We start from the raw sequence: 27,482 nt of genomic DNA, 5'->3' as shown, positions 1-27,482 counted from the left end.
CCACACCTGTGCCTAGAGGAGCGCCCTCCTCTCAGCTGCCACCAACTCCTGGTGGAGAGCAGATGGGGCGCGTGCAGGAGTAAGTGAGGAGGCCGCTCCTGAGCACATCGGCAGCCCAGCCAGCCAGACTGCCCGGTGCCATTCTTTTGCCAACACAGGACTCGGTCCACACCGACCCGACACTCGGAACTCTTCGCCCAGCCCTCACGCCCTCTGCTCCGTTTTCCCCATTCCATTCCCTCCAACTCTAACGGGAGACACCCAACGCACCCATGTTGGTGGACTGTGGACGTCGGGGATTCTCGTGTGCGGAGGTGGCCTTTCCCTGCGAACGCCTGCCAGGGGCTTGGTGCTCGCACAGCCACGCGCCCGCCCGCCCGCTCGCCGGCACCTCGGCCAGCAGAGGCAGGGTTGTCATGGAGCCTAGGCGTCCGGAGAGGCGCGCTGATCCCCAGAGCCTCAGTCTGGACCGGGGACTCTCCTGGCCTTGGCCGTGGCGGTCCCTGGCCGGTCCATCCAGCCAGGGCCCAGGATCCAGCTGGTGCAGGGAATGTCGGGGAGCAGAGGCTGTGGCAGCAGTCGGGGAGAGTGTTGTGCATGGCATGGGTGGTTCAGTGGTAGAATTCTCGCCTGCCACGCGGGAGGCCCGGGTTCGATTCCCGGCCCATGCATAGTCCAGTCCCTTTTGGTCCTCAGCCACATGTCCCAGTCCAAGCTGCCCGCGCTGTGCACACAACACAACTCCTGCACAGCAACAGTGCCAGCTGCGCTCCAGTGAAACAGCGCCTACCCACCTACCTGGTCGCTTCTCCTCAACTCAGCCAGCCAGGCCCAACTGCAAAGACACTGCATCCCTCACTCACTTCCTGGGCACTTCAAAGCACCTGCCATACCTAGCCTCTCCTCTGCACACTGAAGCCAGCAGCCAGCACCTCCATGGTTCTTATAACCCACCCCCAACATCACCCACACCCCACACCTCCAGTCTCCCACCCCACAGTACCGGCCTCACACAGCCTGCCTCTCTCACAATGGAGACTTACTTGATGGACCTCTCTTCATAGGTGGCCTGAAACGTGTACCTGGTCCTGGTCCTCCTTTGCTGAGGAGGGACAGCCCCGGTAGGGACGAGGGGGCCTTATTTCCCCTAGCGCATTGCAATAGCAACTCGTCTAGACCCTTGAGAGCATCCCAGCTCCCGTGACTCGGCAGCAGGTGTTTCCTCGCGCCTTCTTCCACCATGTGGAGGTGGAGAACCCCACCGCTCCCGAGTCTCACTCCGTCCAAAGCCCACCCACACCCTTGGCCATCCACAGGGTCTTTGGCCCTACAGGACACTACTCCCTCCCTGCTGAGATCTCTCTGTCTCTCTGTTTCTCTATGTCTGTCTGTCTGTCTGTCTCCTCCCCCAGCACAGCCAAGTGCAGACCATCACAGACACCTGCACTCAGGCCCGTGGTCCTAATCATCCTCTATGCGGACCTGCTGGGTAAAGCCACGAGGAACCCGAGAACGGGCTCCCACAGTTGTTATTGTTTTGTTTTGATTTTTTCTTCTTTTGTTTTGTTTTATTTTGTTTTAAGTTAAAGGCTCTTCTGCTGGAAGAGGAAAGAATCCGGGCACGATCATTATCCTAGGAAAGCAAAACCGAAGTCCACCATTGTCACCAGCCCACTGTCTGACCTCTCCTGTTCACTGGCTCTCTTGTGGGTCCAGAGGGGGTGGACAGTCACCCTCCCTCAGCTCTGCCATTCACAGCACCTGCAGCTGCTCTCCCAGGCCTAGATGGGCTCCACTCTGACGCCGCTGCTCCCCTTTGGTGGTTGTCCTGGAGTTCCAGCATCAAGACTTCTCTGGTGACAGCATCTGCTGGGCTCTCTTCAGGGACTCTCTGAGCATGTCATGTGGAAATGCCAAGCCTTGGCTGTTACCCACGATCCACCCCTTCCGGTCGCAGTGGGGTTCACCCGAGGCTGCTCCTTTGCTCATGTCCCCTGTCAGCCTCTCTCTGGGGACTCCAGACCAACCACCCATCTCCAAGCTTCCGGTGCTCTCTGGGATCCATCCTTCCACACTTTCAATGCCATCACCACATAGGCGAGTCCTATACGTTTTCAAATTGGCTGGCTGGCATGTGGTTCAGGCTCTGCATGCTGACCTTCAGGAATCCCCCACCCCCAGTGGGTGGGGTAGGGAGATTTCACCTCAGCGACTCTGCTGTCTTCTTAATCAGCGCTGGCTTCTCAGCTACGGTGGAGCAGTATCAGGGTTTGTCCCTGCACAGCCAAGGTTTCACCTTGCTGGGTCCGGTCTCTTGTTCATAAACCACAGATGATTCTTCAGGACCTGGCTCAGAGGACCACGCCTTCTTCATTCCAAACACCGGAAGGACCCCAACGGAGTTCTTCCAGGGACTTCCCACGTGCCCGCTGAAACTTCAGGTGCAGGGCCTCCATAGTCGTCACCATCAGCATGGCTCTCGACATTCCCTTCCAAGCTGCCCCGGAGGAGCACAACCAGCTTGGAGCAGTCAGGTGCTTTGCCCCCCTGCCCACAGTTCAGAGGCCTTAGACAATCCTTGGTAAAGCCAGGTGATCATGTCTGTCACAGCAAGACTCCACTCCTGGAACCAGGTTCCTCCTGAGTTAGGGTTTGTATTATTGCGATCAAACACCATGACCAAAGCAACTTGAGTGGAGAAGCGTTTGTTTCACTTTAAGGCTCCTGAGTCCCTCCCAGAGGGAAGCCAGGGTAGGATCCCGGAGACAGGAACTGTTGTATTAGCTGTCTGTGGGAGAGTGCTCCCTACTGGCTTGCTCAGCCAGCTGTCCTACACAGCTCAGGATTGCCTGCCCAGGGATGGGACAGCCCCTGGCCACAACCGCCACTCCCTCATTCCGTGCCCGCCCCCTTCCCCGCACCCCTACACCATCCCTACTTCCCCCCGTGGGCTGTCCCACATCCATCACTCATCGCAGGCACACGCTATAGAGACGTTTTCTCACGGTACAGTCCCTCTTCCCAGAGCTGTCACGGTTCCCAAACCCAGCTAGCACAGAGCCAGTCATCCCTGCATCCCTGCAGTTGGCGTTGGACGGCCTCCGTTTGGATGACAGCTAGCGAAGTATTGTCCTGTGTCTGACCCCCACACCCAACCGCCTGTCCACCCAGACCTTCTCTCTGAGTCATACAGTGGCCAGGGGGCGGCTGGACAGACCCTTCCCAGATGCCGCTTCACACTGAAGTCTCCAGGCGCCCGGGACTGGGAGGGCTTCTGGAACAGGGCAGGGCTGGAGTCCGGTGGGGAAAAGGCTCTGTCTGGGCTCCCCCAGGATCTGCTGGCATCTCCCACTGTGCCTGCGATCCGGGCGGAGCTCAATTCAGCCGTCAGCATTCCAGGATCTGACTCTGGGCCTCGGACTTGCTGGCACGGTCAGGACCGAGGGGACCCACCCCGCGGTGGACCCAACAGCTGGACCGAGGTTCCGCTCCAGTTTTCGAACTCACACCTGCGCCTGCACCTCTTCCCCACACACATGCACCCCGGTCCCCAAGGAGCGGGAGAAACAGGGGCCTTGCAAACGCAAGACTTGGCCTCAGCTCTCCTTAGATGCTCTAGGGATTTCGAGGAAACCAGGGCTGGGGACGCGCACTGCCCGCCCTGGGTGTTGCAGCGGCACTGAGTAAAGTAACCACACCAGATGCTTTTCGACTTGACCCGGCCTTCTGCCCCGCACTAACACCTCCCCAGGGCAACCCCACGACACATCGACACATCGCAAATCCAGTCCCTCCCCATCCCATCCCAACACCACCCTGGAGTTTTTCAAGATGTACATAAAAATATAACATACGTACACACACACACACACACACACACACACACAATGAATAAAATGGTTCCATTTCTTTGAAGCAGACGTTGAGTTGTGAAGATCAGGATAAAGCTCACAGGGAGCCTGTGAGGAGGCAGGTGAGTCAGGTGTGCAGGTGGGGGGCTTCTTCTGGACCTCAGAGCAGGCGGGGGAGTGAGGGGGAGACTCTGTCGGATCCCTGGGTGGCTCACAAGCGTGTGTGCGAGGGCTGCGTGGTGGGTGGGTGTGCCCGCGTGATGGTGGCGGTGTGTAAGCTGGGCAGGACGGGAATCAGCAAGGCTGAGCTGTCCAGGCGCAGAGTTGGCGTCTTGTGTGAGAGACGGTGGGCGGCAGTGGGAAGCTAGGCAAAGGGTGGGCTGTGCAGACAGGGAGCGGGCCATGTTGTGGTGGGTGGGGGCGTGAGAGCAGCAGGGGCGAGCAGAGGAGCGATGCCCCTGAACAAAAGGGAGGCGTGTGGTTTGTTGGCGCCAAGGATCCCTTGTGAAGCGGCAAGAGGAGACAGAGGGCTTGGAGGAGGCGAGGGTCCAGAGAGGAAGAAGAAAGGCTTCCCTGACCGGGAATGGAATCCGGGCCGCGGCGGTGAGAGCGCCGAATCCTAACCACTAGACCACCAGGGAGCGCTGATTATACCCGACGTCCCGACACTCGCCTCCCGGAGCCAGGCTGACAGCCAGCCTCAAGGACAGAATGCCCGCCCGGCGTGAGAGCCGATGTCCCGGCATTACCGGCCTTACCAGATGCCGTTCGGAGCTCACGGACACCTGCGCCTACTCCTGCCCTGCCCGCTGCCCGCCCCCGGCTGCCCTCTGCCCGCCCCCGGCTGCCCTCTGGCGATTCGCCCCCATGCCTGGCGCCTCCTCGCGGATTAGACGCCTGGCCCTGGCGGTTCTCCTCCCGCTACACACACCCTCAAAACGTCTCGGACCCACTGCCTCCTTCCTTCGTTCAGTGGAGCGATCAGTCGGCCTCGCAGTCTCGGGACAAGCTGAGAGACGCCAGAAAGGGCCAGCCTCGGCCCTGGACCTTGGCAAAACAACAGCAGGTTGCGTTGGCCGGGAATCGAACCCGGGTCAACTGCTTGGAAGGCAGCTATGCTCACCACTATACCACCAACGCCGCACCGCCGGGACGGCACCCACACGACGCCGGAGACTGACACCCGACAGTGGACAGCGGCGGCGGCGACATCGCCTACCGGCTCCCGCCCTGAGCCCTCCCCACGGGGACCGCCCCACATCAAAGCCAACGCCACCGCCCGAGCCACCGCCAACCGGGGCTCCGCCGCTGCGCGCTGTTCCCCGCCGTCCCAGCCGCGCCTCCCGCACGCACACGCCGGGCCCTTGTGGGCGCTCTCGCCACCTGACTGCAGCAGCAACCCCGCGTGCTGCGAGGGCCACAGGGAAAAGCGAGCGTCCTGGTCCGCTCGGGGCGGGTCACCACCAAGACTCGCCTGGCGCCCCGGGGGCTCAGGACACGAGAGTGGCACCCGGACGGCTCTGACACCCGTCTCTTCGTCGGGAGGGCGACCCGTTCCCTGACGTCGGAGTGCTGGGACAGGTGCCAGGTGCCAGGCGAGGTGCCCGAGGGTCCGCAGGCGGGTGGGCAGGCCGGGCCGTGGGCAGCCTGTTTCCGGCGCTTGGAAGGGGACCAAGGGTCAGCGCAGCCGTGGGCGACAGTCTGGCTAAAAAGATGACACGTCTCCTCGTCGGGGAATCGAACCCCGGTCTCCCGCGCGACAGGCGGGGATACTCACCAGACGCACCCCAGACGCACCCCCACGGCACCCCCTGGACCTGCAGCGACTTTGGCGCCTAGGAGCGTCTCCACGTCCACGCGGTGGACACCGGGCGAGGCCCGCAGCCTCAGCACCCGGACCGCCACATGCCCGGGGGTCCTGTAGCTCCAGGTCCGCTCGGCGCGCGCATGGGCGCCTGCTGCCAGCCAGGCGAGCGACCTCGCGGTCAGATTCGCCGTCAGGATGGCCGAGCGGTCTAAGGCGCTACGTTCAGGTCGCCGTCTCCACTGGAGACGTGGGTTTGTATCTCACTGCTGACACGCTCAGCTTTTGGCCACCCCACCCCGAGAGATCGCAGCTCCCGCCTCCTTCCACAACCCCAGCAGAGCCGCCGCTCTGGTCGGACTTTCACGGCCACACCTGTGCCTAGAGCAGCGCCCTCCTCTCAGCTGCCACCAACTCCTGCAGGAGAGCGGATGGGGAGCGTGCAGGAGTCAGTGAGGAGGCCGCTCCTGAGCACCCCGGCAGCCCAGCCAGCCAGCCAGCCTGCCCGATGCCATTCTTTTGCCAACAGAGGACTCGATCCACCCCCACCCGAAAACCGGAACTGTTCCACCAGCCCTCGCGCCCGCCGCCCCGTTTTCCCCATTCCATTCCCTCCTACTCCCGCGGGAGACGCCCACCGCACCCATCTGGGTGGTCTGTGGTCGTCGGGGATTCTCGTGTGCGGAGGTGCCCTTTCCCTGGGAACGCCTGCCAGACCCTTGGTGCTCACACAACGACACGCCCACCAGCCAGCCCGCCGTCCCGCCGGCCAGCAGGGGCAGGGTTGTCGTGGGCCCTGGGCGTCCTTCCGGGAGAGGGCCCAGGATCCAGCTGGTGCAGGGACTGTCGGGGAGCAGAGGCTGTGCGAGCAGTCGGGGAGAGTGTTCACTAAGGCATGGGTGGTTCAGTGGTAGAATTCTCGCCTGCCACGCGGGAGGCCCGGGTTCGATTCCCGGCCCATGCAGAGTCCAGTCTCTTTTGGTTCTCAGCCACACGTCCAGTGTCCCGTCTTTCTGTCCTAGTCGTCCCAGTCCAAGCTGCAGGCGCCAAGCACACAACACAACTCCTGGACAGCTCCAGTGCCAGCTGCACTCCAGTGAGCCAGCGCCTACCCACCTACCTGTTTGCTTCTCCTCAACTCAGCCTGCCAGGCCCAACTGCAAAGTCACTGTGTCTCTCACTCACTTCCTGGGCACTTCAAAGCACCTGCCATACCTAGCCTCTCCTCTGCACACTGGCGCCAGCAGCCAGCACCTCCATGGTTCTTATAACCCGCCCCCGACATCACCCACACCCCACACCTCCAGCCTCCGACCCCACAGTACCGGCCCCACACAGCCTGCCTCTCTCACAATGGAGACTTACTTGGCGGACCTCTCTTTATGGTGGGGCGGGGGTGCCTGAAACGCGTCCCTGATCCTGGACCTCCTTGTGCCTCCTTTGCTGAGGAGGGACGGCCCCGGTAGGGACGAGGGGGCCTTATTTCCCCTAGCACATTGCCCACGGCAACTCGTCTAGACCCTTGAGAGCATCCCAGCTCCAGTGACTCGGCAGCAGGTGTTTCCTCGCGCCTTCTTCCACCATGTGGAGGTGGAGAACCCCACCGCTGCCGAGTCTCACTCGGCCCAGAGCCCACCCACACCCTTGGCCATCCACAGGGTCTTTGGCCCTACAGGACACTACTCCCTCCCTGCTGCGATCTCTCTGTCTCTCTGTTTCTCTATCTCTGTCTGTCTGTCTCTCTCTGCTACACATACACACATACAGAGAGAGAGAGAGAGAGAGAGAGAGAGAGAGAGAGAGAGAGAGAGAGAGAGAGAGAGAGAGAGAAGGGGGAGACGATGGAGAGAGAGAGTAGAGAGACAAAGAAAGAGACAGACACAGACAGAGAGACAGTTAGAAGTCCAGGCACAGGCCAGAGAGGCACAAACACAGACAACTCAATCTTAGTTCCTTCTGTGACATCGCAAAGCCCTTGCTGGCAGATCACGGCACTGCTTCCTGGTTTTCTGAGACCTGGCTAGTCCAGAAGACCTATTGGCCGGCGTGTGTGCCTGGCATCCTCATCAGCCGGTCCGATTGCCCCCAAGGCTGACAGTCTGTCTTCTCCAGCAAGCTCAGTGTGTCCACAGACTCTGTGCTTCACACCTTCTCCAGCCTCTCAACCGCTGGACCGTGTGTCCCTACCTGCAGTACGACTCCTCTTTGTTCCGGAAGGCGGTGGCTTCCACAAAGGAAAGCCTTCACCCATCTGTCACCGGACCCATCCACGGCACACTGGACTGAGATAGGCCCTGTCTAACCACAGGCAACTGGCTGGCCTCTGTCACCTGTTAAGTCCCTGACCTGCCTGCTCTCTGTCTTCAACAAAGGCCAGTGGGAGTGGTCGGGACCCCTGCAGCTTTTTAGTAAAGAGAGTGAAGAGAGTGCAGAAACAGAACCAAGTGGGGCTCCTCAGCTGACTTTGGTCTGCAATCAGAGGGGAAACTAGGTCGCATATCAAGAGCAACAGAGACCAGATGTTGGTACTAGGACATGGGGTTGTTACCCTGGCAGTGGTGACGGCCACTCCTACTGCTAGTACTACTGCTTCTTCCTCCTCCTCCTCCTCCTCCTCCTCCTCCTCCTCCTCCGCTGCTTCTGCTGCTGCTGCTGTTGCTGGTGATGCTCAGGGATGTTGGGATGAGAGGGAGTTGGAAATGAGCAGGAACAGAAGCAGCCTAATCTCTGCCCGCAGGCTCCTGGAACCATCTCCTGGGGCTCCTGCCTGTTTCTTTCTGAGTAGAAACCATGATCATGTTTTTAGTTGAGGTTGTTACTATTGTGATCGAATGTGTCACCGAAAGTAACCTTGGGGTGAGAAGGTTTGATGTCTTTTTTCAACTCCTTAGTGCCACAGTGGTGGAAGTGTGGATGGGTGGGGGAGGTGGGGAGGGCTGGTTTTATGGGGCTTAGGTGGTCAGAGTCTGGGCTTGGGAGTGGTGTGGTGAGGGGAAGTGACCTACAGGCAGGAAGTGATGCAGAGGACCTGCATGAGGGCTGCCTACTGGCTTGCTCAGCCTGCTTTCTTATCCCACACAGGACCATCTGCCCAGGGATTGGCACTGCACACTCACCCACCTCCTCTCTTCATGTGTCCTCCCACATCCATCGTGAATCCAACAATGACCTACAAACTCGGCTGAAGGCCCGTCTCAGGGAAGACTCTTCCTGATTAACATTCTCTCTTCTCAGTGGAGTCCAGGTTTTTTCAAGTTCACCAGAACCAACCAGCATCCTTGACCCTTTGTCAACCTGGCACACAACCAGGTCTCATATTGAGCTATAACCTTTCCTTTCTTGCTCTTCCCTCAGAGTTCATTTTAATCTCAGCACCACAATGAATAGCATCAAGAAATTTCATTGGCTTTTGTTTTTGGTTTTTGTTTGTTTGTTTTCATAATATTTTACTCTTGGGAGCCCGGCACCCAGCACTCAAATAAATACACAGAGACTTATTCTTCCTTATAAATGCCTGGGCTTAGCTTGGCTCTTTTCTGGCCATCTTTTCTTAACTTCAATTATCCCATTTAATTTTTTTCCCCCTCTGAACTTTTACCTTTCTCTATCCTATATTCTTTTCTTTGCTTTTATTGAGCCGCTGGCTCAGTGGTTGTGTGGGCCCTGGCATCCTCCTCTCCTTCTCCTTTTTTCAATACTCTCCTTACTTCTGCTCCTATTTATTCTCCCTGCCTGGGAGCACTGCTCAGCCCTGTCCATACTAGCTATTGGCCGTTACGCCCTTTCTTAGACCAATACAGTGTTTTAGGCAGTCAAAATCACACAGCTTCACAGAGTCAGACAAATGCTACATCAAAGAGTGCCATCCTTCTTTACATCATTAAGCAAATATTCCACATTATAATCCAATGGAACACATCCACAGCTAATATTCCACAACCATGAACTTCATAGGTGCCACAGTTTTTTTATGTCAAAAATTCAACGTTCAGTGTTTTTAAAACACAGAGTTTAGTTGTTGTTATTGTTTTGTTTTGACTTTTTCTTGTTTTGTTTTGTTTTAAGTTAAAGGCTCTTGTGCAAAGAGAAGAAAGAATCCAGGCACAATCATTATCCTAGGAAAGCAAAACTGAAGCCCAACACTGTGACAAGCCCAGTGTCTGAGCTCTCCTGGTCACTGGCTCTCTTTTGGATCCAGAGGGAGTGGACAGTCACCCTCCCTCAGCTCTGACATTCACAGCACCTGCAGCTGCTCTTCCAGGCCTACATGGGCTCCACTCTGAGGCCGCTGCTCCCCTTTGGTGGTTATCCCGAGGTTTCCACATCTCCAAGACTCCTGCTTTCACTGGTGATAGACTCTGCTGGGCTCTCTTTGGGGACTCTCTTAGCATATACCATTGGAAATGCAAGGCTCGGCTGTTCCCCACGATCCACCCCTTCCAGTCGCAGTGGGGTTCACTGGAGGCTGCACCTTTGCTCATGTCCCCTCTCAGCCTCTCTCTGGGGACTCCAGACCCACCGAGCATCTCCAAGACTCTGCTGCTCTCTGGGATCCATCCTTCAACACCGTCAATGCCTTCACCACATAGCTGAGTCCTACCCGTTTTGAAATTGGCTGACTGGCATGGGGTTCAGCATCTGCATGCTGACCTTCAGGAAGGCCCCGCCCCCGAGTGTTGGGGGGTGGGGAGGTTTCACCTCAGTGACTCTGCTGTCTTCTTATTCAGTGCTGGCTTCTCAGCTCCAGTGGAGCAGCATCAAGGTTTGTCCCTGCACAGTCAAGGTTTCACCTTGCTGGGTCCGGTCTCTTGTTCATAAACCACAGATGATTCTTCAACCCAGGTCTTGGCAGGACCAAGCCTTCTTCATTCCAAACACCCGAAGTACCCCAACGAAGTTCTTCCAGGGACTTCCCATGTGCCCGCTGAAACTTCAGTTGCCTCCATAGTCCTCAGCGTCAGCATGGCTCTCGACATTCTCTTCCAAGCTGCCCCAGAGGAGCACAGCCAGCTTGGAGCAGTCAGGTGCTTTGCCCCCCTGCCCACAGTTCAAAGGCCTTTCACAATCCTCAGGAAGGCCAGGTGATCAGGTCTGTCACAGCAAGACTCCACTCCGGGACCCAGATACCTCCTGAATTAGGGTTTGTATTATGGCGATCAAACACCGTGACCAAAAGCAACTTGGGTGGAGAAGCGTTTGTTTCACTTTAAGGCTCCTGAGTCCCTCCCAGAGGGAAGCCAGGGTAGGATTCAAGAGGCAGGAACTGCTGTGGTAGCTGTCTGTGGGAGAATGCTCCATACTGGCTTGCTCAGCCAGCTGTCCTACACAGCTCAGGATTGCCTACACAGGGGTGGGACAGCCCCTGGCCACATCTCGCCACACCTTCATCCCGTGCCCGCCCCCTTCCCCGCACCCCTACACCATCCCTACTTACCCCCGTGGGCTGTCCCACATCCATCACTCATCGCAGGCACACGCTATAGAGACGTTTTCTCACGGTACAGTCCCTCTTCCCAGAGCTGTCACGGTTCCCAAACCCAGCTGGCACAGAGCCAGTCATCCCTGCATCCCTGCTGTAGGCGTTGGACGTCCCCGTTTGGATGACAGCTAGCGAAGGATTGTCTGGTGTCTTTCGCACCCGCCCCCCCGCCGCCAGTCCCCCCAGGCCTTCTCTCTGAGTCACACAGGTGGCCAGGGGGCGGCCGGACAGACCCTTCCCAGATGCCGCTTCACACTGGTGTCCCGGCCCCCGGGACTGGGAGGGCTTCTGGGACAGGGGAGGGCTGGAGTCCGGTGGGGAAAAGGCTCTGTCTGGGCTCCCCCAGGATCTGCTGGCATCTCTCTCTGTGCCTGCGATCCGGGCGGAGCTCAATCCAGCCGTCAGCACTCAAGGATCTGACTCTGGGCCTCGGACTTGCTGGCACGGTCAGCACCGAGGAGACCCACCAGGCAGTGGACCCAACAGGTGGACCGAGGTTCCGCTCTAGTTTTTCAACTCACATCTGCGCCTGCACCTCTTCCCCACACACATGCGCCCCGGTCCCCAAGGAGCGGGAGAATCAGGGGCATTGCAAACGCCAGACTTGGCCTCAGCTCTCCTTAAACGCTCTAGGGGCTTTCGAGGGAGGAAACCGGGGCTGGGGACGCGCACTGCCCGCCCCGCTGCCGGCGGTGGCGCTGAGTAAGGTAACCACACCAGATGCTTTTCGACTTGACCAGGCCGTCTGCCGCGCACTAACACCTCCCCATGGCAACCCCAGGACACATCGCACGTCCCGTCCCTCCCCATCCCATCCCAACACCACCCTGGAGTTTTTCAAGATATACATAAAAATATAACCTACGGACACACACACACTCACACACACACACACAATTAAAAAAAATGGCTCCATTTGTTTGAAGCGGACATTGAGTTGTGAAGATCAGGGTAAAGCTCATAGGGAGACTGTGAGGAGGCAGGTGGGGCAGGTGGGGCAGGTGGGGGGCTTCTTCTGGACCTCAGAGCAGGCGGGGGAGTGAGGGGGAGACTCTGTGGGGTCCATGAGTGGCTCGGAAGCGTGTGCGCGCGGGCTGCGTGATGGATGGGTGTGCCCGCGTGATGGTGGCGGTGTGTAAGCTGGGCAGGACGGGAAGCAGCAAGGCTGAGCTGTCCAGGCGCAGAGTTGGCGTCTTGTGTGAGAGACGGTGGGCGGCAGTGGGAAGCTAGGCAAAGGGTGGGCTGTGCAGACAGGGAGCGGGCCATGTTGTGGTGGGTGGGGGCGTGAGAGCAGCAGGGGCGAGCAGAGCCGCGATGCCCCTGAACAGGAGGGAGGCGTGTGGTTTGTTGGCGCCAAGGATCCCGCGTGAGGTGGCAAGAGGAAACAGAGGGCTTGGAGGAGGCCAGGTTCAAGAGAAGAAGAAAAAAAGCTTCCCTGACCGGGAATCGAACCCGGGCCGCGGCGGTGAGAGCGCCGAATCCTAACCACTAGACCACCAGGGAGCGTCCCTTACATCCGACGGTCCCGATACTCGCCTCCCGGAGCCAGGCTGACAGCCAGCCTCAAGGACAGAATGCCCGCCCGCCCGCCTGGCGTGAGACCCGATGTCCCGCATTACCGGCCTTACCAGATGCCGTTCGATGCTCACGGGCACCTGCGCCTACTCCTGCCCTGCCCGCTACCCGCCCCCGGCTGCCCTCTGGCGATTCACCGCCATACCCGGCGCCTCCTCGCGGATTAGACGCCTGGCCCTGGCGGTTCTCCTCCCGCTACACACACCCTCAAAACGTCTCGGCCCCGCTGCCTACTTCCTTCGTTCAGTTGAGAGATCAGTTGGCCGCGCAGTCTCGGGACAAGCTGAGAGACGCCAGACAGGGCCAGCCTCGGCCCTGGACCTTGGCAAAACATGGGCAGCTTGCGTTGGCCGAAAATCGAACCCGGGTCAACTGCTTGGAAAGCAGCTTTGCTCACCACTATACCACCAACGCCGCACCGCCGGGACGGCTCCCACACGACGCCGGGGACTGACACCCGACGGTGCACAGCGGCGACGGCGACCTCGCCTACCGGCTCCCGCCCTGAGCCCTCCCCACGGGGACCGCCCCGACGTCAAAGGCAACGCCACCGCCCGAGCCACCGCCAACCGGGGCTCCGCCGCTGCGCGCTGTTCCCCGCCGTCCCAGCCGCGCCTCCCGCACGCACACGCCGGGCCCTTGTGGGCGCTCTCGCCACCTGACTGCAGCAGCAACCCGGCGCGCCGCGAGGGCCACGGGGAAGAGCGAGCGTCCGGGACCGCTCGGGGCGGGTCACCACCAAGACTCTCCTGGCGCACCGGGGACTCAGGACACGAGAGTGGCACCGGGGCGGCTCTGACACCCGTCGCCTGGTCGGGAGGGAGACCCGTTCCCTGACGTCGGAGTGCTGGGGCAGGTGCCAGGTGCCAAGCGAGGGCCCGAGGGTCCGCAGGCGGGTGGGCAGGCCGGGCTGTGGGCAGCCCGTTCCCGGCGCTTGGAAGGGGACCAAGGGCCAGCGCAGCCGTGGCCAACGGTCTGGCTAAAAAGATGGCACGTCTCCTCGTCGGGGAATCGAATCCCGGTCTCCCGCGTGACAGGCAGGGATACTCACCACTATACTAACGGGGAGGACCGCGACAACGCCCTCATCGCCACGCCGGGCCCTCTCCGTCGCTCCAGCCAGGCCCTAAGCTCTCCCTCCCACCATGGCCGACCCCCCACCCAACCACAAAGTCCCCGGGACGCCGCCACAACGCCCCTCGCACCAGGACCCGAAACTGCAACCCTGGGTGATCAGAGCGTCCCCCGCCCCCTGCCCCCGCCGGGCTGTTGAGCGGGGCTCTCAGAGGTGACAGCTTTCTGCCGCCCTCGCCCACGCCATCAGGAGAGGCTGCACCCACACCTGCGCGGCCCTGCGGCGGCTGGGCTGCTGCCCCAGACGCACCCCCACCGCACCCCGGGACCTGCAGCGACTTTGGCGCCCAGGAGCGTCTCCACGTCCACGCGGTGGACACCGGGCGAGGCCCGCAGCCTCAGCACCCGGACCGCCACGTGCCCGGGCGCCCCGTCGCTCCAGGTCCGCCCGGCGCACGCGTGGGCGCCTGCTGCCAGACCCGCTGTCAGGATGGCCGAGCGGTCTAAGGCGCTGCGTTCAGGTCGCCGCCTCCCCTGGAGGCGTGGGTTTGAATCCCACTCCTGACACGCTCAGCTTTTGGCCACCCCACCCCGAGAGATCGCAGCTCCCGCCTCCTTCCACAACCCCTCCAGCGCCGCTGCTCCGTTGGACCTGCAACCTTCGGGTCCAAACCTGTGCCTAGAGCAGCGCCCTCCTCTCAGCTGCCACCAAATCCTGGAGATGAGCGGATGGGGAGCGTGCAGGAGTCAGTGAGAAGGCCGCTCCTGAGCACCCCGGCAGCCCAGCAGCCCAGCCAGCCTGCCCGGTGCCATTCTTTTGTCAACACAGGACTTGGTCCACCCCCACCCGACTCCCGGAACTCTTCGCCCAGCCCTCACGCCCGCCAGCCCTTTCTGGCCCATTCCATTCATTTCAACTCTCGTGGGAGTCGCCCACCGCACCCATCTTGGTGGTCTGTGGTCGTCGGGGATTCTCGTGTGCGGAGGTGCCCTTTCCCTGCCAACGCCTGCCAGACCCTTGGTGCTCGCACTACCATTCGCCCGCCCGCACTCCGGTTCCTAGGCCAGCAGGGGCAAGGTTGACGTGGGGCCTAGGCGTCCGTCAGGGAGAGGCGCGCTGAGCCCCAGAGCCTCAGTCTGGACCGGGGACTCTCATGTCCGTGGCCATCTCCAAGCTTCCGCTGCTCTCTGGGATCCATCCTTCCACACCTTCAATGCCTTCACCACATAACCGAGTCCTACACGCTTTCAAATTGGCTGGCTGGCATGGGGTTCAGCATCTGCATGCTGACCTTCAAGAAGGTCCCGCCCCCGGGGTGTGGGGGTGGGGAGATTTCACCTCAGCGACTCTGCTGACTTCTTAATCAGCGCTGGCTTCTCAGCTCCAGTGGAGCACCATCAAGGATTGTCCCTGCACAGCCAAGGTTTTACCTTGCTGGGTCCGGATTCTTGTTCATAAACCACAGACGATTCTTCAGCCCCGGGTGAGCAGGACCACACCTTCTTCATTCCAAACATCCGAAGGTCCCCAACGGAGTTCTTTCAGGGATTTCAAACGTTGAAACTTCAGGTGCCTCCGTAGTCGTCAGCGTCAGCGTCAGCACGGCTCTCGACATTCCCTTCCAAGCTGTTCCGGAGGAGCACAGCCAGCTTGGAGCAGTCAGGTGCTTTGCCCGCCTGCCCACAGTTCAGAGGCCTTAGACAATCCTCGGGAAGGCCAGGTGATCATGTCTGTCACAGCAAGACTCCACTCCTGGAACCAGGTTCCTCCTGAGTTAGGGTTTGTATTATGGCGATCAAACACCATGACCAAAAGCAACTTGAGTGGAGAAGCCTTTGTTTCACCTTAAGGCTCCTAAGTCCCTCCCAGAGGGAAGCCAAGGTAGGATCCCGGAGGCAGGAACTGCTGTAGTATCTGTCTGTGGGAGAATGCTCCATACTGGCTTGCTCAGCCAGGTGTCCTACACAGCTCAGGATTGCCTGCCCCGGGGTGGGACGGCCCCCAGGCACAACTCGCCACACACACCCTCAACCGGTGCCCGCACCCTAATACCTTCCCTATTTACGCCCTGTGGGCTGTCCCACATCCATCACTCATTGCAGGCACACGCTATGGCCCCGTTTGGATGACAGCTAGGGAAGGATTGTCCTGTCTCTGACCCTCCCCCTCCGCCGTCAGTCCCCCTAGGCCTTCTCTCCGAGTCACACAGCTGGCCAGGGGGCGGCTAGACAGACCCTTCCCAGATGCCGCTTCACACTGGTGTCTCCAGGCGCCCAGGACTGGGAGGGATTCTGGGACAGGGGAGGGCTGGAGTCCCGTGGGGAAAAGGCTCTGTCTGGGCTCCCCCAGGATCTACTGGCATCTCTCACTGTGCCTGCCATCCCAGTGGAGCTCAATCCAGCCGTCAGCACTCAAGGATCGGACTGGGGCCTCGGACTTGCTGGCACGGTCAGGACCGAGGGGACCCACCCGGCGGTGGACCCAACAGGTGGACCGAGGTTCCGCTCCAGTTTTCGAACTCACACCTGCACCTGCACCTCTTCCCCACACCCATGCGCCCTGGTCCCCAAGGAGTGGGAGAAACAGGGGCATTGCAAACGCCAGAGTTGGCCTCAGCTCTCCTTAGACGCTCTTGGGGCCTTCGAGGAAACCGGATCTGAGGACGCGCACTGCTGGCCCCGGTGGCGGCGGCGGCGGCGGCATTCAGTAAGGTAACCACACCAGATGCTTTTCGACTTGACCCGGCCGTCTGCCCCGCACTAACACCTCCCCACTGCAACCGCACGACACATCTCACGTCCTGTCCCTCCCCATCCCATACCATTACCACCCTGGAGTAATTCAAGATATACATAAAAATATAACATACGTATTTACATACACACACACACACGCACACACACGCACACACAGAAAAAAAATGGCTCCATTTGTTTGAAGCGGACGTTGAGTTGTGAAGAACAGGATAAAGCTCACAGGGAGACTGTGAGGAGGCAGGTGAGTCAGGTGTGCAGGTGGGGGGCTTCTTCTGGACCTCAGAGCAGGCGGGGGAGTGAGGGGGAGACTCTGTGGGGTCCATGAGTGGCTCAGAAGCGTGTGTGCGAGGGCTGCGTGGTGGGTGGGTGTGCCCGCGTGATGGTGGCGGTGTGTAAGCTGGGCAGGACGGGAAGCAGCAAGGCTGAGCTGTCCAGGCGCAGAGTTGGCATCTTGTGTGAGAGACGGTGGGCGGCAGTGGGAAGCTAGGCAAAGGGTGGGCTGTGCAGACAGGGAGGGGGCCATGTTGTGGTGGGTGGGGGCGTGAGAGCAGCAGGGGCGAGCAGAGGAGCGATGCCCCTGAACAAAAGGGAGGGGTGTGGTTTGTTGGCGCCAAGGATCCCGCGTGAGGTGGCAAGAGGAGACAGAGGGCTTGGAGGAGGCGAGGGTCCAGAGAGGAAGAAGAAAGGCTTCCCTGACCGGGAATCGAACCGGGGCCGCGGCGGTGAGAGCGCCGAATCCTAACCACTAGACCATCAGGGAGCGTCGCTATATTTGATGGTCCGTGCACTTGTCTCCCGAGCCAGGCTGACAGCCAGCCTCTAAGCTAGAATGCCTGCCTTCCTGCCTGGTGTGAGAGCAGATGGCCTGGCCGCCCTTTGGATGCCTGCCAGGGAAGGATTGCCTGCTGTCTGTTTTCCTCCAGCCTTCTCTCACAGCTGGCCAGGGCGAGGCCAGACAGACCCTTCCCAGATGCCGCTTCACACTGGTGTGTCCCGGTGCCCGGGACTGGGAGCGCTTCTGGGACAGGGGAGGACTGGAGTCTGTGGGGCCTACATGGGCTGCAAAGAGGTTGGCGTAAGAAATTTAGATAAATAGAGCTTAAGCTTTAAGCTGTTTGTGCAGAGAGTGGATACAAATGGTACCAGAGGAAGTTCCTTTACGCTGTTTGTACAGAGAATAGACACAAAGGATGGCTAAAAGAAAGTTAGCTTGGGTCCTTTGTATGGAGATTAAAGACAAATAGTGAGAAAGGAAGTTAGCTCAAGTTATTTATGCTAAAAACAGGAGATGATGTCAGGGCATAAACAACTTGTAAATAAGGTGATCTTTAAAATGATTGGTTGGTTCCTTCATCCCCCCCCCCCCCAGTGTTCTGAGGTTTTCTGGTATAAAAGAGGCTTACTGTCCATCAATTAACGAATTCTTGCTTGACTTGACTCCCTGCTGAGTCTGATTGTCTCCGGGTAAGAGGGAAGCCGGGGAATGGGCAAGCTGTGCACACTTGCCTTTCCTGGGTTCCAGGCTACCTCTTCCCAGGTGACCTAAGTTCCGGGTAGGGCAGGTCCCCACAGCTGGCACCCTAAACGTGGGGCTTGAAGTACTTCTGCCGAGGCTAAGCGGTCTTCCAGGGTAAGTGAAACCCTCAGTATGGGTGATGCTATTTTTCCAAAAAATCCCCAAGAGCCAGGGGAAGCCAGGGAAGGCAAAGAGGACCAGGAAGGTGAAGAGACCAAGTTTAAAGTCACCCCCTCTGCACCTTATGATCCATATTCCCCGAAGGGGCAGAGCCCTATGCCTTATATCCTTGAAAAGGGGGAATGCTCCTTACCATATACTACCCTTACAAGGGACCTATGTGACTGGGGTACCTATGGCTGGCCATCAGCCAGGGATCGGGGAAGCCGGTAGTACAGGGCCCCAAGAACAGACCCTCCAGTCATTTCCCGCTAATCTGGGCCCCGGCCCTAATAGGCCAAAAGAATGGTACCCATGGGAGGCTAAAGACCTTAAAGAACTCTGCAAGGCAGTGACAGAGGATGGGCCAAATGCCCCTTGGTCCCAGACCGTACTGCAAGATATTGCGTATAATCCTTGTGTCCCCAAGGAATGGCTGGACCTGGCTAAGGCTGTCCTCTCAAGCACCCAATATATCAAATGGTGTGCCCACTACAAGGAGGAATGTAGAGTCTGAGCAGAGGCCAACTGAGCTGCTCAGCCCACGATCCCGATTACTTAAGGCATATAGGCAGGAACTGCTGACGGGTACTCTACTGGGGTCCAGCAGGCGTCCCAGCGCCATACCGAGACCAGGTGCAACAGGCAGGACTAGGAGCCTGGGGTAAGCTAGATGAAGGACCTACAGAACCCCCTATAGCTGGAGTTAGGCAGAAGCCTAATGAGAGCCTACCAGAATTTATAGACCAGGTCCAACAAAGCATTAATCGCAAACTACCAACTGGACCCCTCCGGGACCAATTTATAAAGATTCTGGTCTGGGATGGAATGAATACAGAACTGCTGCCTGCCCAGGGCTGAAAGAGACTTCCATGGGCCGGTGGGTGGTAGCCACACAAGATCTAGGCACCCAGCATCACCAGAACCAGATGCTGGCCTTAGCATTGCATTCCCAGACGGCTGCCCTGACTGAGGCTTTTTCACGGGCCCTGGCAACCCAGAGTCAGGGGACTTCAAAGCCTACGACCGGGGGCCTGCTTTAGATGTGGGCAGGAGGGATATTTTAAGCAAGAGTGACCTCTGCAACAGCCTCCCAATGGCCAAAAAAGGGCCTTAGGTCGGTCAGGAGAAATAAGGCACCCTACCACCCCCTGTCCTAGGTGTCGGAAGGGATATCATTGGAGAAAAGACTGTAGATCAAAGTTTGATATCCATGGGAAGCCTTTAAACTAAAACAGGGGCGCCCTCTAGCCCCGTCAACCAAAGGAAGAGCCCCCCTTAAGGGGGGGAGGCATGGCCCTCTGGAGCGGCCCATGTCAACTGGACCGTTCCCTTGACCCCAGGTCACCGCCCCAAGATAGTGTTGTTATAGGTGGAAAAAGGTTCCACTTTCTAGCGGATACAGGAGCTGACAGGACAGTAATCCGCTGGGAGGAGGTGCCCCCTCATTGGGACTTAGAAGCTGGACCCCAAATACTTGGGATGGGGGGGGAACACCCAGTCCTTAGAGACAGTTGCACTCCTTAAATGGACCAGCCCAGATGGAGAACAGGGCAAGATACGCCCGCTTGTGGCAGGTAACCTCGCGGCCAACCTTCTGGGACAGGACATGTTATCCCAAATGGATGCAGTGCTCACCACTGACCATCTGGCCTTTTATGATGACATTTTGGAGGAAGAAGAGGCCTAAGGCAAGGGATGGGGAATAGAGAAGATAAAGGGTGAGGACTTCTTCACCCATTACAGGAATGACCCCAATAAGCCTACTCAGGTCTACCCCCAATCCTAGAGGCCACTGCCCCCCAGGTAACCCCTATTAGGTGGAAACCGGGTAACCCGATATGGGTGGGGCAGTGGCCACTTACTAGACCTAAGTTAGAGGTGCTTCATATTCTAGTCAAGGAACAATTGGACCTTGGGCATGTAAGCCCTTCCATGATCCCTTGGAATACACCTGTTTTTGTCATCAAAAAGGCCTCTGGAACCTTGCATATGCTGCAGGACCTAAGAAGAGTAAATGAAAGGATGGAATTAGTGGGCACCCCTTTGAGGGGTCTGCCCTGGGTCCCAGCCATACCTGCTGAGTATGCCCTGGTGGTAATAGATGTTAAGGACTGTTTTTTCTCTATTCCCCTCCACACAGACGACTGTTCTAAATTTGCCTTCTCCCTTCCTTCCCTTAATTTTTCTCAACCTGATCAGAGGTTTGAGTGGACTCTGTTACCCCAGGGAATGGCCAATAGCCCAGCTTTCTGTCAACAATACCTAGCCACCTTATTAGGGCCCCTGTCAAGGAAGGATGGGTCACTTATTGTATCTATATGGATGACATCATTTTGGGACATAGGGACCCCTCCCACTTGCAAGATCTGGTATACAGAGTGCTAGAACAACTACAGAAAGGAGGATTCACAGTAGCCCCCAACAAAGTTCAGAGGGTGGCACCCTTTAAGATTCTTGGTACAGAGCTTACTCTGACCCGAGCATGCCCACTCAAGCCCAAGCTGGATATCCCTGCCTCCTTGACCCTAACTCAGTTACAGAGTGTTCTGGGAGAAATCAACTGGTTACTGCCCTGGATTCCCATTTCCAAAGAGGACCTTGTACCCTTGTTCTCCCTGCTGAAAGGCAAGAAACCTCAGGATATCATTGTCCTCACACCTGAACATCGGGCCATTCTCCTGCAGATTCAGGAGACCCTTGATAAGGTCTCCCTAAGGAGATATTCTATCGATCTTCCCATCTCCCTCTGGTTATTCACAGCTGCCACCCTAATCTCAGCAGTACTGGTACAGGAGGGAGAGCCTATTGAATGGGTCCACGCCTCCCTGGGGAGCGTGCCGCAAGTGTACTCTCAGGCTGATCAGCTTGCAGATGCTATAATCAGAGGTAGAACACAAGCCCAGAGACTTAGGAATTGACTCTCAATCTATTGTCTTCCTTTTTCGGATGGCTGATGTGGAATGGCTTTCAGAGCTAATGCCCGGCTCGCACTCTCACTTGAAGGGTTCTTAGGGTCCCTTGGCTGCCATTATGGGCCTTCCCCATGGACAGTCATGCTCTGGAGACTCCCGTTAAAACTTCCTCAACTGTCCCCATCAGAACTCATCCCAGATGCCCTTCATGTATTCACAGATGAGGGCAGAGCAGGCCGTTTTCCGAGATGATTGGGACTCCCCAGACCTGTAGGAGTTCCGACCCTGCCAGGGATCAGCACAATATAAAGAAATGTTGGCAGGTATCATGGCTCTTCAAAATGTTCAGGGACCTTTCAATCTATATTCTGACAGCCTATATGTGGTGAATTTGCTACCACATATGCCCCAAGCACACATTCGCCTGGACGCAAACCCTATCTCTCCGTTAATGATGAGCCTCAGGGGATTGCTGGAGGGGAGGGAGCATCCCATCCATGTGTCACACCTGAGAGGACACTCCAGACTTCCAGGGTTTTTGGCTAGGGGGAATAGTTGGGTGGATGAATTGGCCTCTGGGACCCAAATGCTTACATTACAGGAGGCCACTAACTTGCATGACCTGACCCACCTTAATTGGAGGGGCTTGCAACATAGGTTCCCTCACACACCTGTTAAAGATCTCAAAAAAATAATACATACATGCAAGGCCTGCCGGCCCTTTCTCAGAGTGCCTCCCCTACAGACACCAGGGGTCAACCCTAGAGGGCTGAAGCCAAATGTCCTTTGGCAAACTGATGTTACTCATTTTTCGCCCTTTGGCAAGTACATTTTTGTATCAACAGACACCTTTTCAGGGGCCTGCTGGGCCACAGCCCACACGGGAGAAAGGACCAAACACACACATTCCCATTTCCTTCAATGTTTTGCTACTTTAGGCCTGTCATCACAAATTAAAACAGATAATGGACCTTGCTTCACCAGCAGGGCCATGACAGAGTTCTTTGAGCAATGGCATATAAAACACACCACAGGAATCCCCCTCAATCCTCAAGGGCAGGCAATCATTGAAAGAAACCACCAATGCCTTAAAGAACAGCTTTTAAAACAAAAAGGGGGAGTAAACCCCCATATTCAGTTACATCAGGCCTTATTTACTATTAATATTTTGAATCTGTCCAAAGGAGCCAATGAAACCAGATTTCAAAAACATTGGGGTCAATCAAACCCCAAACCTCAGATTCAAGTACAATGGAGGGACCCTCTAACACTTCAGTGGAGGGGACCAGATCCCCTGCTTACTATGGGGAGGGGGTATGGTTACGCCTTTCCCTTTGGAGAAACAGCCCCAATCTGGCTCCCAGCCAGAAATCTAAAATTTCTTTCCACCCCTCCACAACAGGAAGATGCCCAAGGTCAGGTTGACTAACAAGGAAAAAATAGCATAGGTTTGTCAACCCTTCCTAAAGGTACCCCTTTTACAAATGCAGGGAGTTAACCCCAGACCCAAATATCCTCTGATAAACAGCTGTTAAATTTAAATATGTTTTTGTTTTAATAGAGCAAAAGAGGGAATTAGCACCCATATTCAGTTATTCTGCACCCTGAGGCCATCGCACTCTGGCCTCAGGGCTACAAGGACACCAGCCCCGGACCCAATCAGGGCCTTCTGCTCCCCAGCCACTCCTTCATGCCCCTTGTGGGGCAGGAGCTTCTGGAGTGACAGTCCCTACAAAAAAATGATGACAGAATACAGGCTTGCGGTGGTGGGTGCTGGAGGTGTGGGAAAGAGTGCCCTGACCATCCAGCTGCTCCAGAATCGTTTTGTGGATGAATATGACCCCACCATAGAGGACTTCCATCGGAAACAGGTGGTCATTGATGGGGAGGCATGTCTGCTGGACATCTTAGACACAGCGGGTTGGGAGGAATGTGGTGCCGTGAGGGACCAATGCATCCACACAAGGGAGGGTTTCCTCTGTGTGTTTGCCATCAACAGCACCAAGTCCTTTAACAACATCCATCAGTACAGGGAGCACATCAAACGGATAAAGGACTCGTATGATGTACCAATGGTGCTGGTGGGGAACAAGTGTGACCTGGCCGCTCGTACTGTGAAGTCTTGGCAGGCCCAGGACCTTGCCCACAGCTATGGCATCCCCTACATCGAAACATCAGCCAGGACCCGGCAGGGTGTGGAGGATGCCTTCTCCACACTTGTCCGTGAGATCCGGCAACACAAACTACGGGAGCTAAACCCTCCTGATAGGAGTGGCCCTGGCTACATGAGCTGCAAGTGTGTGCTATTGTGACATCAGATGGTGGTACTCCAGCTGACGGTCGTCCTGCTCTTCCTGGCTCCTGCTACAGCCCGGATGTCTCGTTCCCACACCACCGCTGCCCCCACATCTTTCTGCCTCCCCATCTTCCCTGCAGCAGCCTCTGACACTCACCCCAGGATAACTCTACCACCTGCTTCCAGTATCCGCTACCACTTCCCAGGGCCCCACTACTGGCTCCTCAATGTCCTCGGAGCCTGGGGACAATGGCAACTATACCGAGATGGCCTTTGGTGTGGCCACACCCCACCGCCATAGACCAACCTGCTCTTCCGCCACAGCCCTCACACACACATCCGATGGCAAAAGCGATGTCCAGCGCCCCGGGGCTGAGGTTAAAACTGTCTTTGCTGCTGCTGCTGCTGCTGCTGAGCAAAGCCCCACTGGACCTCTTCTTCTCAATGGATGCTTACTGAGAGAGGCTGTATGTGGACCAGCCGGATGGCATACCTCTGCTCTATGCTCCTGAGGAAGTCCCCAGCTTTCACTTGGGCCAGCATCTTTCCGCACACGGCTGCATGAGGACATCCATGAGGACACTGACCTTCTCTACCTCAACCAAAAACATGGACCACAGTTCCTGGCAACTGCTCAACATCTGCAATGGTAGCTTCCCTTTGCTTACATCTTCCTCCAGGTCTTCCAGCGGTCCGCAACCCAGCGGGAGGACAGATGTCATTGGACAGGCTGCGCCCCGTGTGTACTTCTCCTTCATCAAAGACTCCTTCCCAAGGTGTAGCTCCCTCAAACCTCTAGACTCTTGGAAGGGGAAAGTCTGTCCTTCTGTTGCAACCCAGACATCTTGGAGGTGAGCACTCGCTGGGCCCTGAACTGGGAGAAGTATGTGCTGGAGGCCAAGTGCATAATGGACACTGGTGACCGTGTATGAGGAGGACAACTCAGCACCCACCTTCTCCGGATGTGTGGGGCTGACAGTTCTCCGTGGGACTGGACTCAAAGATAGACTGATCCTAATAATTCCTAAATGTGACTAAAACAGCCTCATTTAGAAAATCATCAGCTATTTTTAGGGGTAGGAGTCAGGAAAGATAACTCTCTTGTACCTTTAACTGGTTTGACTTGAAAAAAAAAAGGGGGGGGATACCAAACAGGTAAACAGCCCACCTTATTTAAAAAAAAAAAAAAGTAGGCGTCTGTGGGGCATACATGGGCTGCAAAGAGGTTGGCGTAAGAAATTTAGATAAATAGAGCTTAAGCTTTAAGCTGTTTGTGCAGAGAGTGGATACAAATGGTACCAGAGGAAGTTCCTTTACGCTGTTTGTACAGAGAATAGACACAAAGGATGGCTAAAAGAAAGTTAGCTTGGGTCCTTTGTATGGAGATTAAAGACAAATAGTGAGAAAGGAAGTTAGCTCAAGTTATTTATGCTAAAAACAGGAGATGATGTCAGGGCATAAACAACTTGTAAATAGGGTGATCTTTAAAATGATTGGTTGGTTCCTTCACCCGCCCCCCCGCCCCCCCCCCCCGTTTCTGAGGTTTTCTGGTATAAAAGAGGGTTACTGCCCATCAATTAACGAGTTATTGCTTGACTTGACTCCCCCCTGAGTCTGATTGTCTCCAGGTAAGAGGGAGGCTGGGCGAGCCTGGAACCTTTCCTGCGTTCCAGGCCACCTCTTCCCAGGTGACCTAAGTTCCCAGTGGGGCAGGTCTCCACAGGAGTCCGGTGGGAAAAAGCTCTGTCTAGGCTCCCCCAGGATCTACTGGCATCTCCCACTATGCCTGCGATCTGGGCTAAACTCAATCCAGCCTTCAGCACTCAAGGATCGGACTCTGGGCCTCGGACTTGCTGGTACAGTCAGGACCCGAGGGGACCCACCCGGCGGTGGACCCAACAGGTGGACCGAGGTTCCGCTCCAGTTTTCCGACTCACACCTGCACCTGCACCTCTTCCCCACACACATGCGCCCCGGTCCCCAAGGAGCGGGAGAAATAGTGGCGTTACAAACGCCAGACCTGGCCTCAGCTCCGCCTAGACGCTCTAGGGGCTTTCGAGGAAACCGAGGATGGGCACGGGCACTGTCGGCCCGGCGGCGGCTGCGGCGGCCCTCAGTAAGGTAACCACACCGAATGCTTTTCGTCTTGACCCGGCCGTCTGCCTCGCACTAACACCTCCCCACGGCAACCCACGATACACCGCACGTCGCGTCCCTACCCATCCCATACCAACACCACGCTGGAGGTTTTCAAGATATACATAAAAATATAACATACGTACGTACGTACACACACACATACACACAAACAATGAATAAAATGGCTCCATTTGTTTGAAGCGGACGTTGAGTTGTGAAGAGCAGGGTAAAGCTCACAGGGAGCCTGTGAGGAGGCAGGTGAGTCAGGTGTGCAGGTGGGGGGCTTCTTCTGGACCTCAGAGCAGGCGGGGGAGTGAGGTGGAGACTCTGTGGGGTCCATGAGTGGCTCGGAAGCGTGTGCACGAGGGCTGCGTGATGGATGGGTGTGCCCGAGTGATGGTGGCGGTGTGTAAGCTGGGCAGGACGGGAAGCAGCAAGGCTGAGCTGTCCAGGCGCAGAGTTGGCGTCTTGTGTGAGAGACGGTGGGCGGCAGTGGGAAGCTAGGCAAAGGGTGGGCTGTGCAGACAGGGAGCGGGCTATGTTGTGGTGGGTGGGGGCGTGAGAGCAGCAGGGGCGAGCAGGGCCGCGATGCCCCTGAACAAAAGGGAGGCGTGTGGTTTGTTGGCGCCATTGATCCCACATGAGGTGACAAGAGGAGACAGAGGGCTTGGAGGAGGTGAGGGTCCAGAGAGGAATAAGAAAGGCTTCCCTGACCGGGAATCGAACCCCGGGCCGTGGCGGTGAGAGCGCCGAATCCTAACCACTAGACCACCAGGGAGCATTGGTCAAACCAGACGGTCTCCACACTCACCTCCATGAGCCAGGCTAACAGCCACCCTCTAAGAAAGAATGTCCGCCCTCCCGGCACAAGAGAGGATGTCCCGGCATTACCGGCCATACCAGATGCTGTTCTGGGCTCACGGGCACCTGCGCCTACTCCTGCTCTACCCGCTGCCCGCTGCCCTCTTGCGATCGCCGCCAAGCCGGGCGAATCCTCGCGGATTAGACGCCTGGCCCTGGCGGTTCTCCTCCCGCTACACACACCCTCAAAACGTCTCGGGCCCGCTGCCTCCTTCCTTCTATCAGTCGAGCATTCGGTCGGTCGCGCAGTCTCGGGACAAGCTGAGAGAAGCCAGACAGGGCCAGCCTCGGCCCTTGACCTTGGCAAAACACCGGCAGGTTGCGTTGGCCGGGAATCGAACCCGGGTCAACTGCTTGGAAGGCAGCTATGCTCACCACTATACCACCAACGCCGCACCGCCGGGACGGCACCCACACGACGACGGGGACTGACACCCGACAGTGGACAGCGGCGACGGCGACGTCGTCTACCGGCTCCCGCCCTGAGCCCTCCCCACGGGGACCGCCCCGACGTCAAAGCCAACGCCACCGCCCGAGCCACCGCCAACCCGGGCTCCGCCGCTGCGCGCTGTTCCCCGCCGTCCCAGCCGCGCCTCCCGCACGCACACGCCGGGCCCTTGTGGGCGCTCTCGCCACCTGACTGCAGCAGCAACCCGGCGCGCCGCGAGGGCCACGGGGAAGAGCGAGCGTCCGGGACCGCTCGGGGCGGGTCACCACCAAGACTCGCCTGGCGCACCGGGGGCTCAGGACAAGAGAGTCGCACCCGGGCGGCTCTGACACCGGTCGCCTGGTGGGGAGGGCGACCCGTTCCCTGGCGTCGGAGTGCTGGGCCAGGTGCCAGGTGCCAGGCGAGGGACCCGAGGGTCCGCAGGCGGGTGGGCAGGCCGGGCCGTGGGCAGCCCGATCCCGGCGCTTGGAAGGGGATCAAGGGCCAGCGCAGCCGTGGCCGACGGTCTGGCTAAAAAGATGGCACGTCTCCTCGTCGGGGAATCGAACCCCGGTCTCCCGCGTGACAGGCGGGGATACTCACCACTATACTAACGGGGAGGACCGCGA

At 57.8% G+C, this 27,482-nt stretch overlaps 1 protein-coding gene and 10 non-coding genes across 11 annotated transcripts; 4 read left to right on the top strand and 7 right to left on the bottom strand.

Moving 5' to 3' along the window:
* The first annotated feature begins 600 nt into the window (after positions 1 to 600).
* On the top strand, positions 601 to 671 carry Trnag-gcc (transfer RNA glycine (anticodon GCC)). Its single transcript has one exon. It is a non-coding gene; the product is annotated as a tRNA-Gly (tRNA).
* Positions 672 to 4,420: 3,749 nt separating this feature from the next.
* Positions 4,421 to 4,492, bottom strand: Trnae-cuc (transfer RNA glutamic acid (anticodon CUC)). Its single transcript has one exon. It is a non-coding gene; the product is annotated as a tRNA-Glu (tRNA).
* A 427-nt stretch (positions 4,493 to 4,919) lies between these two features.
* On the bottom strand, positions 4,920 to 4,991 carry Trnag-ucc (transfer RNA glycine (anticodon UCC)). Its single transcript has one exon. It is a non-coding gene; the product is annotated as a tRNA-Gly (tRNA).
* A 1,557-nt stretch (positions 4,992 to 6,548) lies between these two features.
* On the top strand, positions 6,549 to 6,619 carry Trnag-gcc (transfer RNA glycine (anticodon GCC)). The gene has a single exon. It is a non-coding gene; the product is annotated as a tRNA-Gly (tRNA).
* A 5,946-nt stretch (positions 6,620 to 12,565) lies between these two features.
* Positions 12,566 to 12,637, bottom strand: Trnae-cuc (transfer RNA glutamic acid (anticodon CUC)). Its single transcript has one exon. It is a non-coding gene; the product is annotated as a tRNA-Glu (tRNA).
* A 1,630-nt stretch (positions 12,638 to 14,267) lies between these two features.
* Trnal-cag (transfer RNA leucine (anticodon CAG)) lies at positions 14,268 to 14,350 on the top strand. Its single transcript has one exon. It is a non-coding gene; the product is annotated as a tRNA-Leu (tRNA).
* Positions 14,351 to 17,228: 2,878 nt separating this feature from the next.
* Trnae-cuc (transfer RNA glutamic acid (anticodon CUC)) lies at positions 17,229 to 17,300 on the bottom strand. The gene has a single exon. It is a non-coding gene; the product is annotated as a tRNA-Glu (tRNA).
* A 5,537-nt stretch (positions 17,301 to 22,837) lies between these two features.
* LOC131925315 (GTPase HRas-like) lies at positions 22,838 to 23,571 on the top strand. Its single transcript, XM_059280610.1, has one exon. The coding sequence runs from the start codon at positions 22,870 to 22,872 to the stop codon at positions 23,440 to 23,442; it is 573 nt and encodes a 190-aa protein (XP_059136593.1). The 5' UTR covers positions 22,838 to 22,869; the 3' UTR covers positions 23,443 to 23,571.
* A 2,699-nt stretch (positions 23,572 to 26,270) lies between these two features.
* Positions 26,271 to 26,343, bottom strand: Trnae-cuc (transfer RNA glutamic acid (anticodon CUC)). The gene has a single exon. It is a non-coding gene; the product is annotated as a tRNA-Glu (tRNA).
* A 403-nt stretch (positions 26,344 to 26,746) lies between these two features.
* Trnag-ucc (transfer RNA glycine (anticodon UCC)) lies at positions 26,747 to 26,818 on the bottom strand. Its single transcript has one exon. It is a non-coding gene; the product is annotated as a tRNA-Gly (tRNA).
* Positions 26,819 to 27,401: 583 nt separating this feature from the next.
* Trnad-guc (transfer RNA aspartic acid (anticodon GUC)) lies at positions 27,402 to 27,473 on the bottom strand. The gene has a single exon. It is a non-coding gene; the product is annotated as a tRNA-Asp (tRNA).
* Between the last annotated feature and the right edge of the window lie 9 nt (positions 27,474 to 27,482).

Source organism: Peromyscus eremicus, chromosome 15 (assembly GCF_949786415.1).
Source record: "Peromyscus eremicus chromosome 15, PerEre_H2_v1, whole genome shotgun sequence".
In the NCBI taxonomy this organism is placed as follows: domain Eukaryota; kingdom Metazoa; phylum Chordata; class Mammalia; order Rodentia; family Cricetidae; genus Peromyscus; species Peromyscus eremicus.
The sequence above is the reverse complement of the archived record's forward strand: the minus strand, read 5'-3'. Positions and strand labels throughout refer to the sequence as shown.

Bases quoted from the DNA above. Each gene is read 5' to 3' on its own strand.
- LOC131925315 (XM_059280610.1), top strand. From the start codon at position 22,870: ATGATGACAGAATACAGGCTTGCGGTGGTGGGTGCTGGAGGTGTGGGA.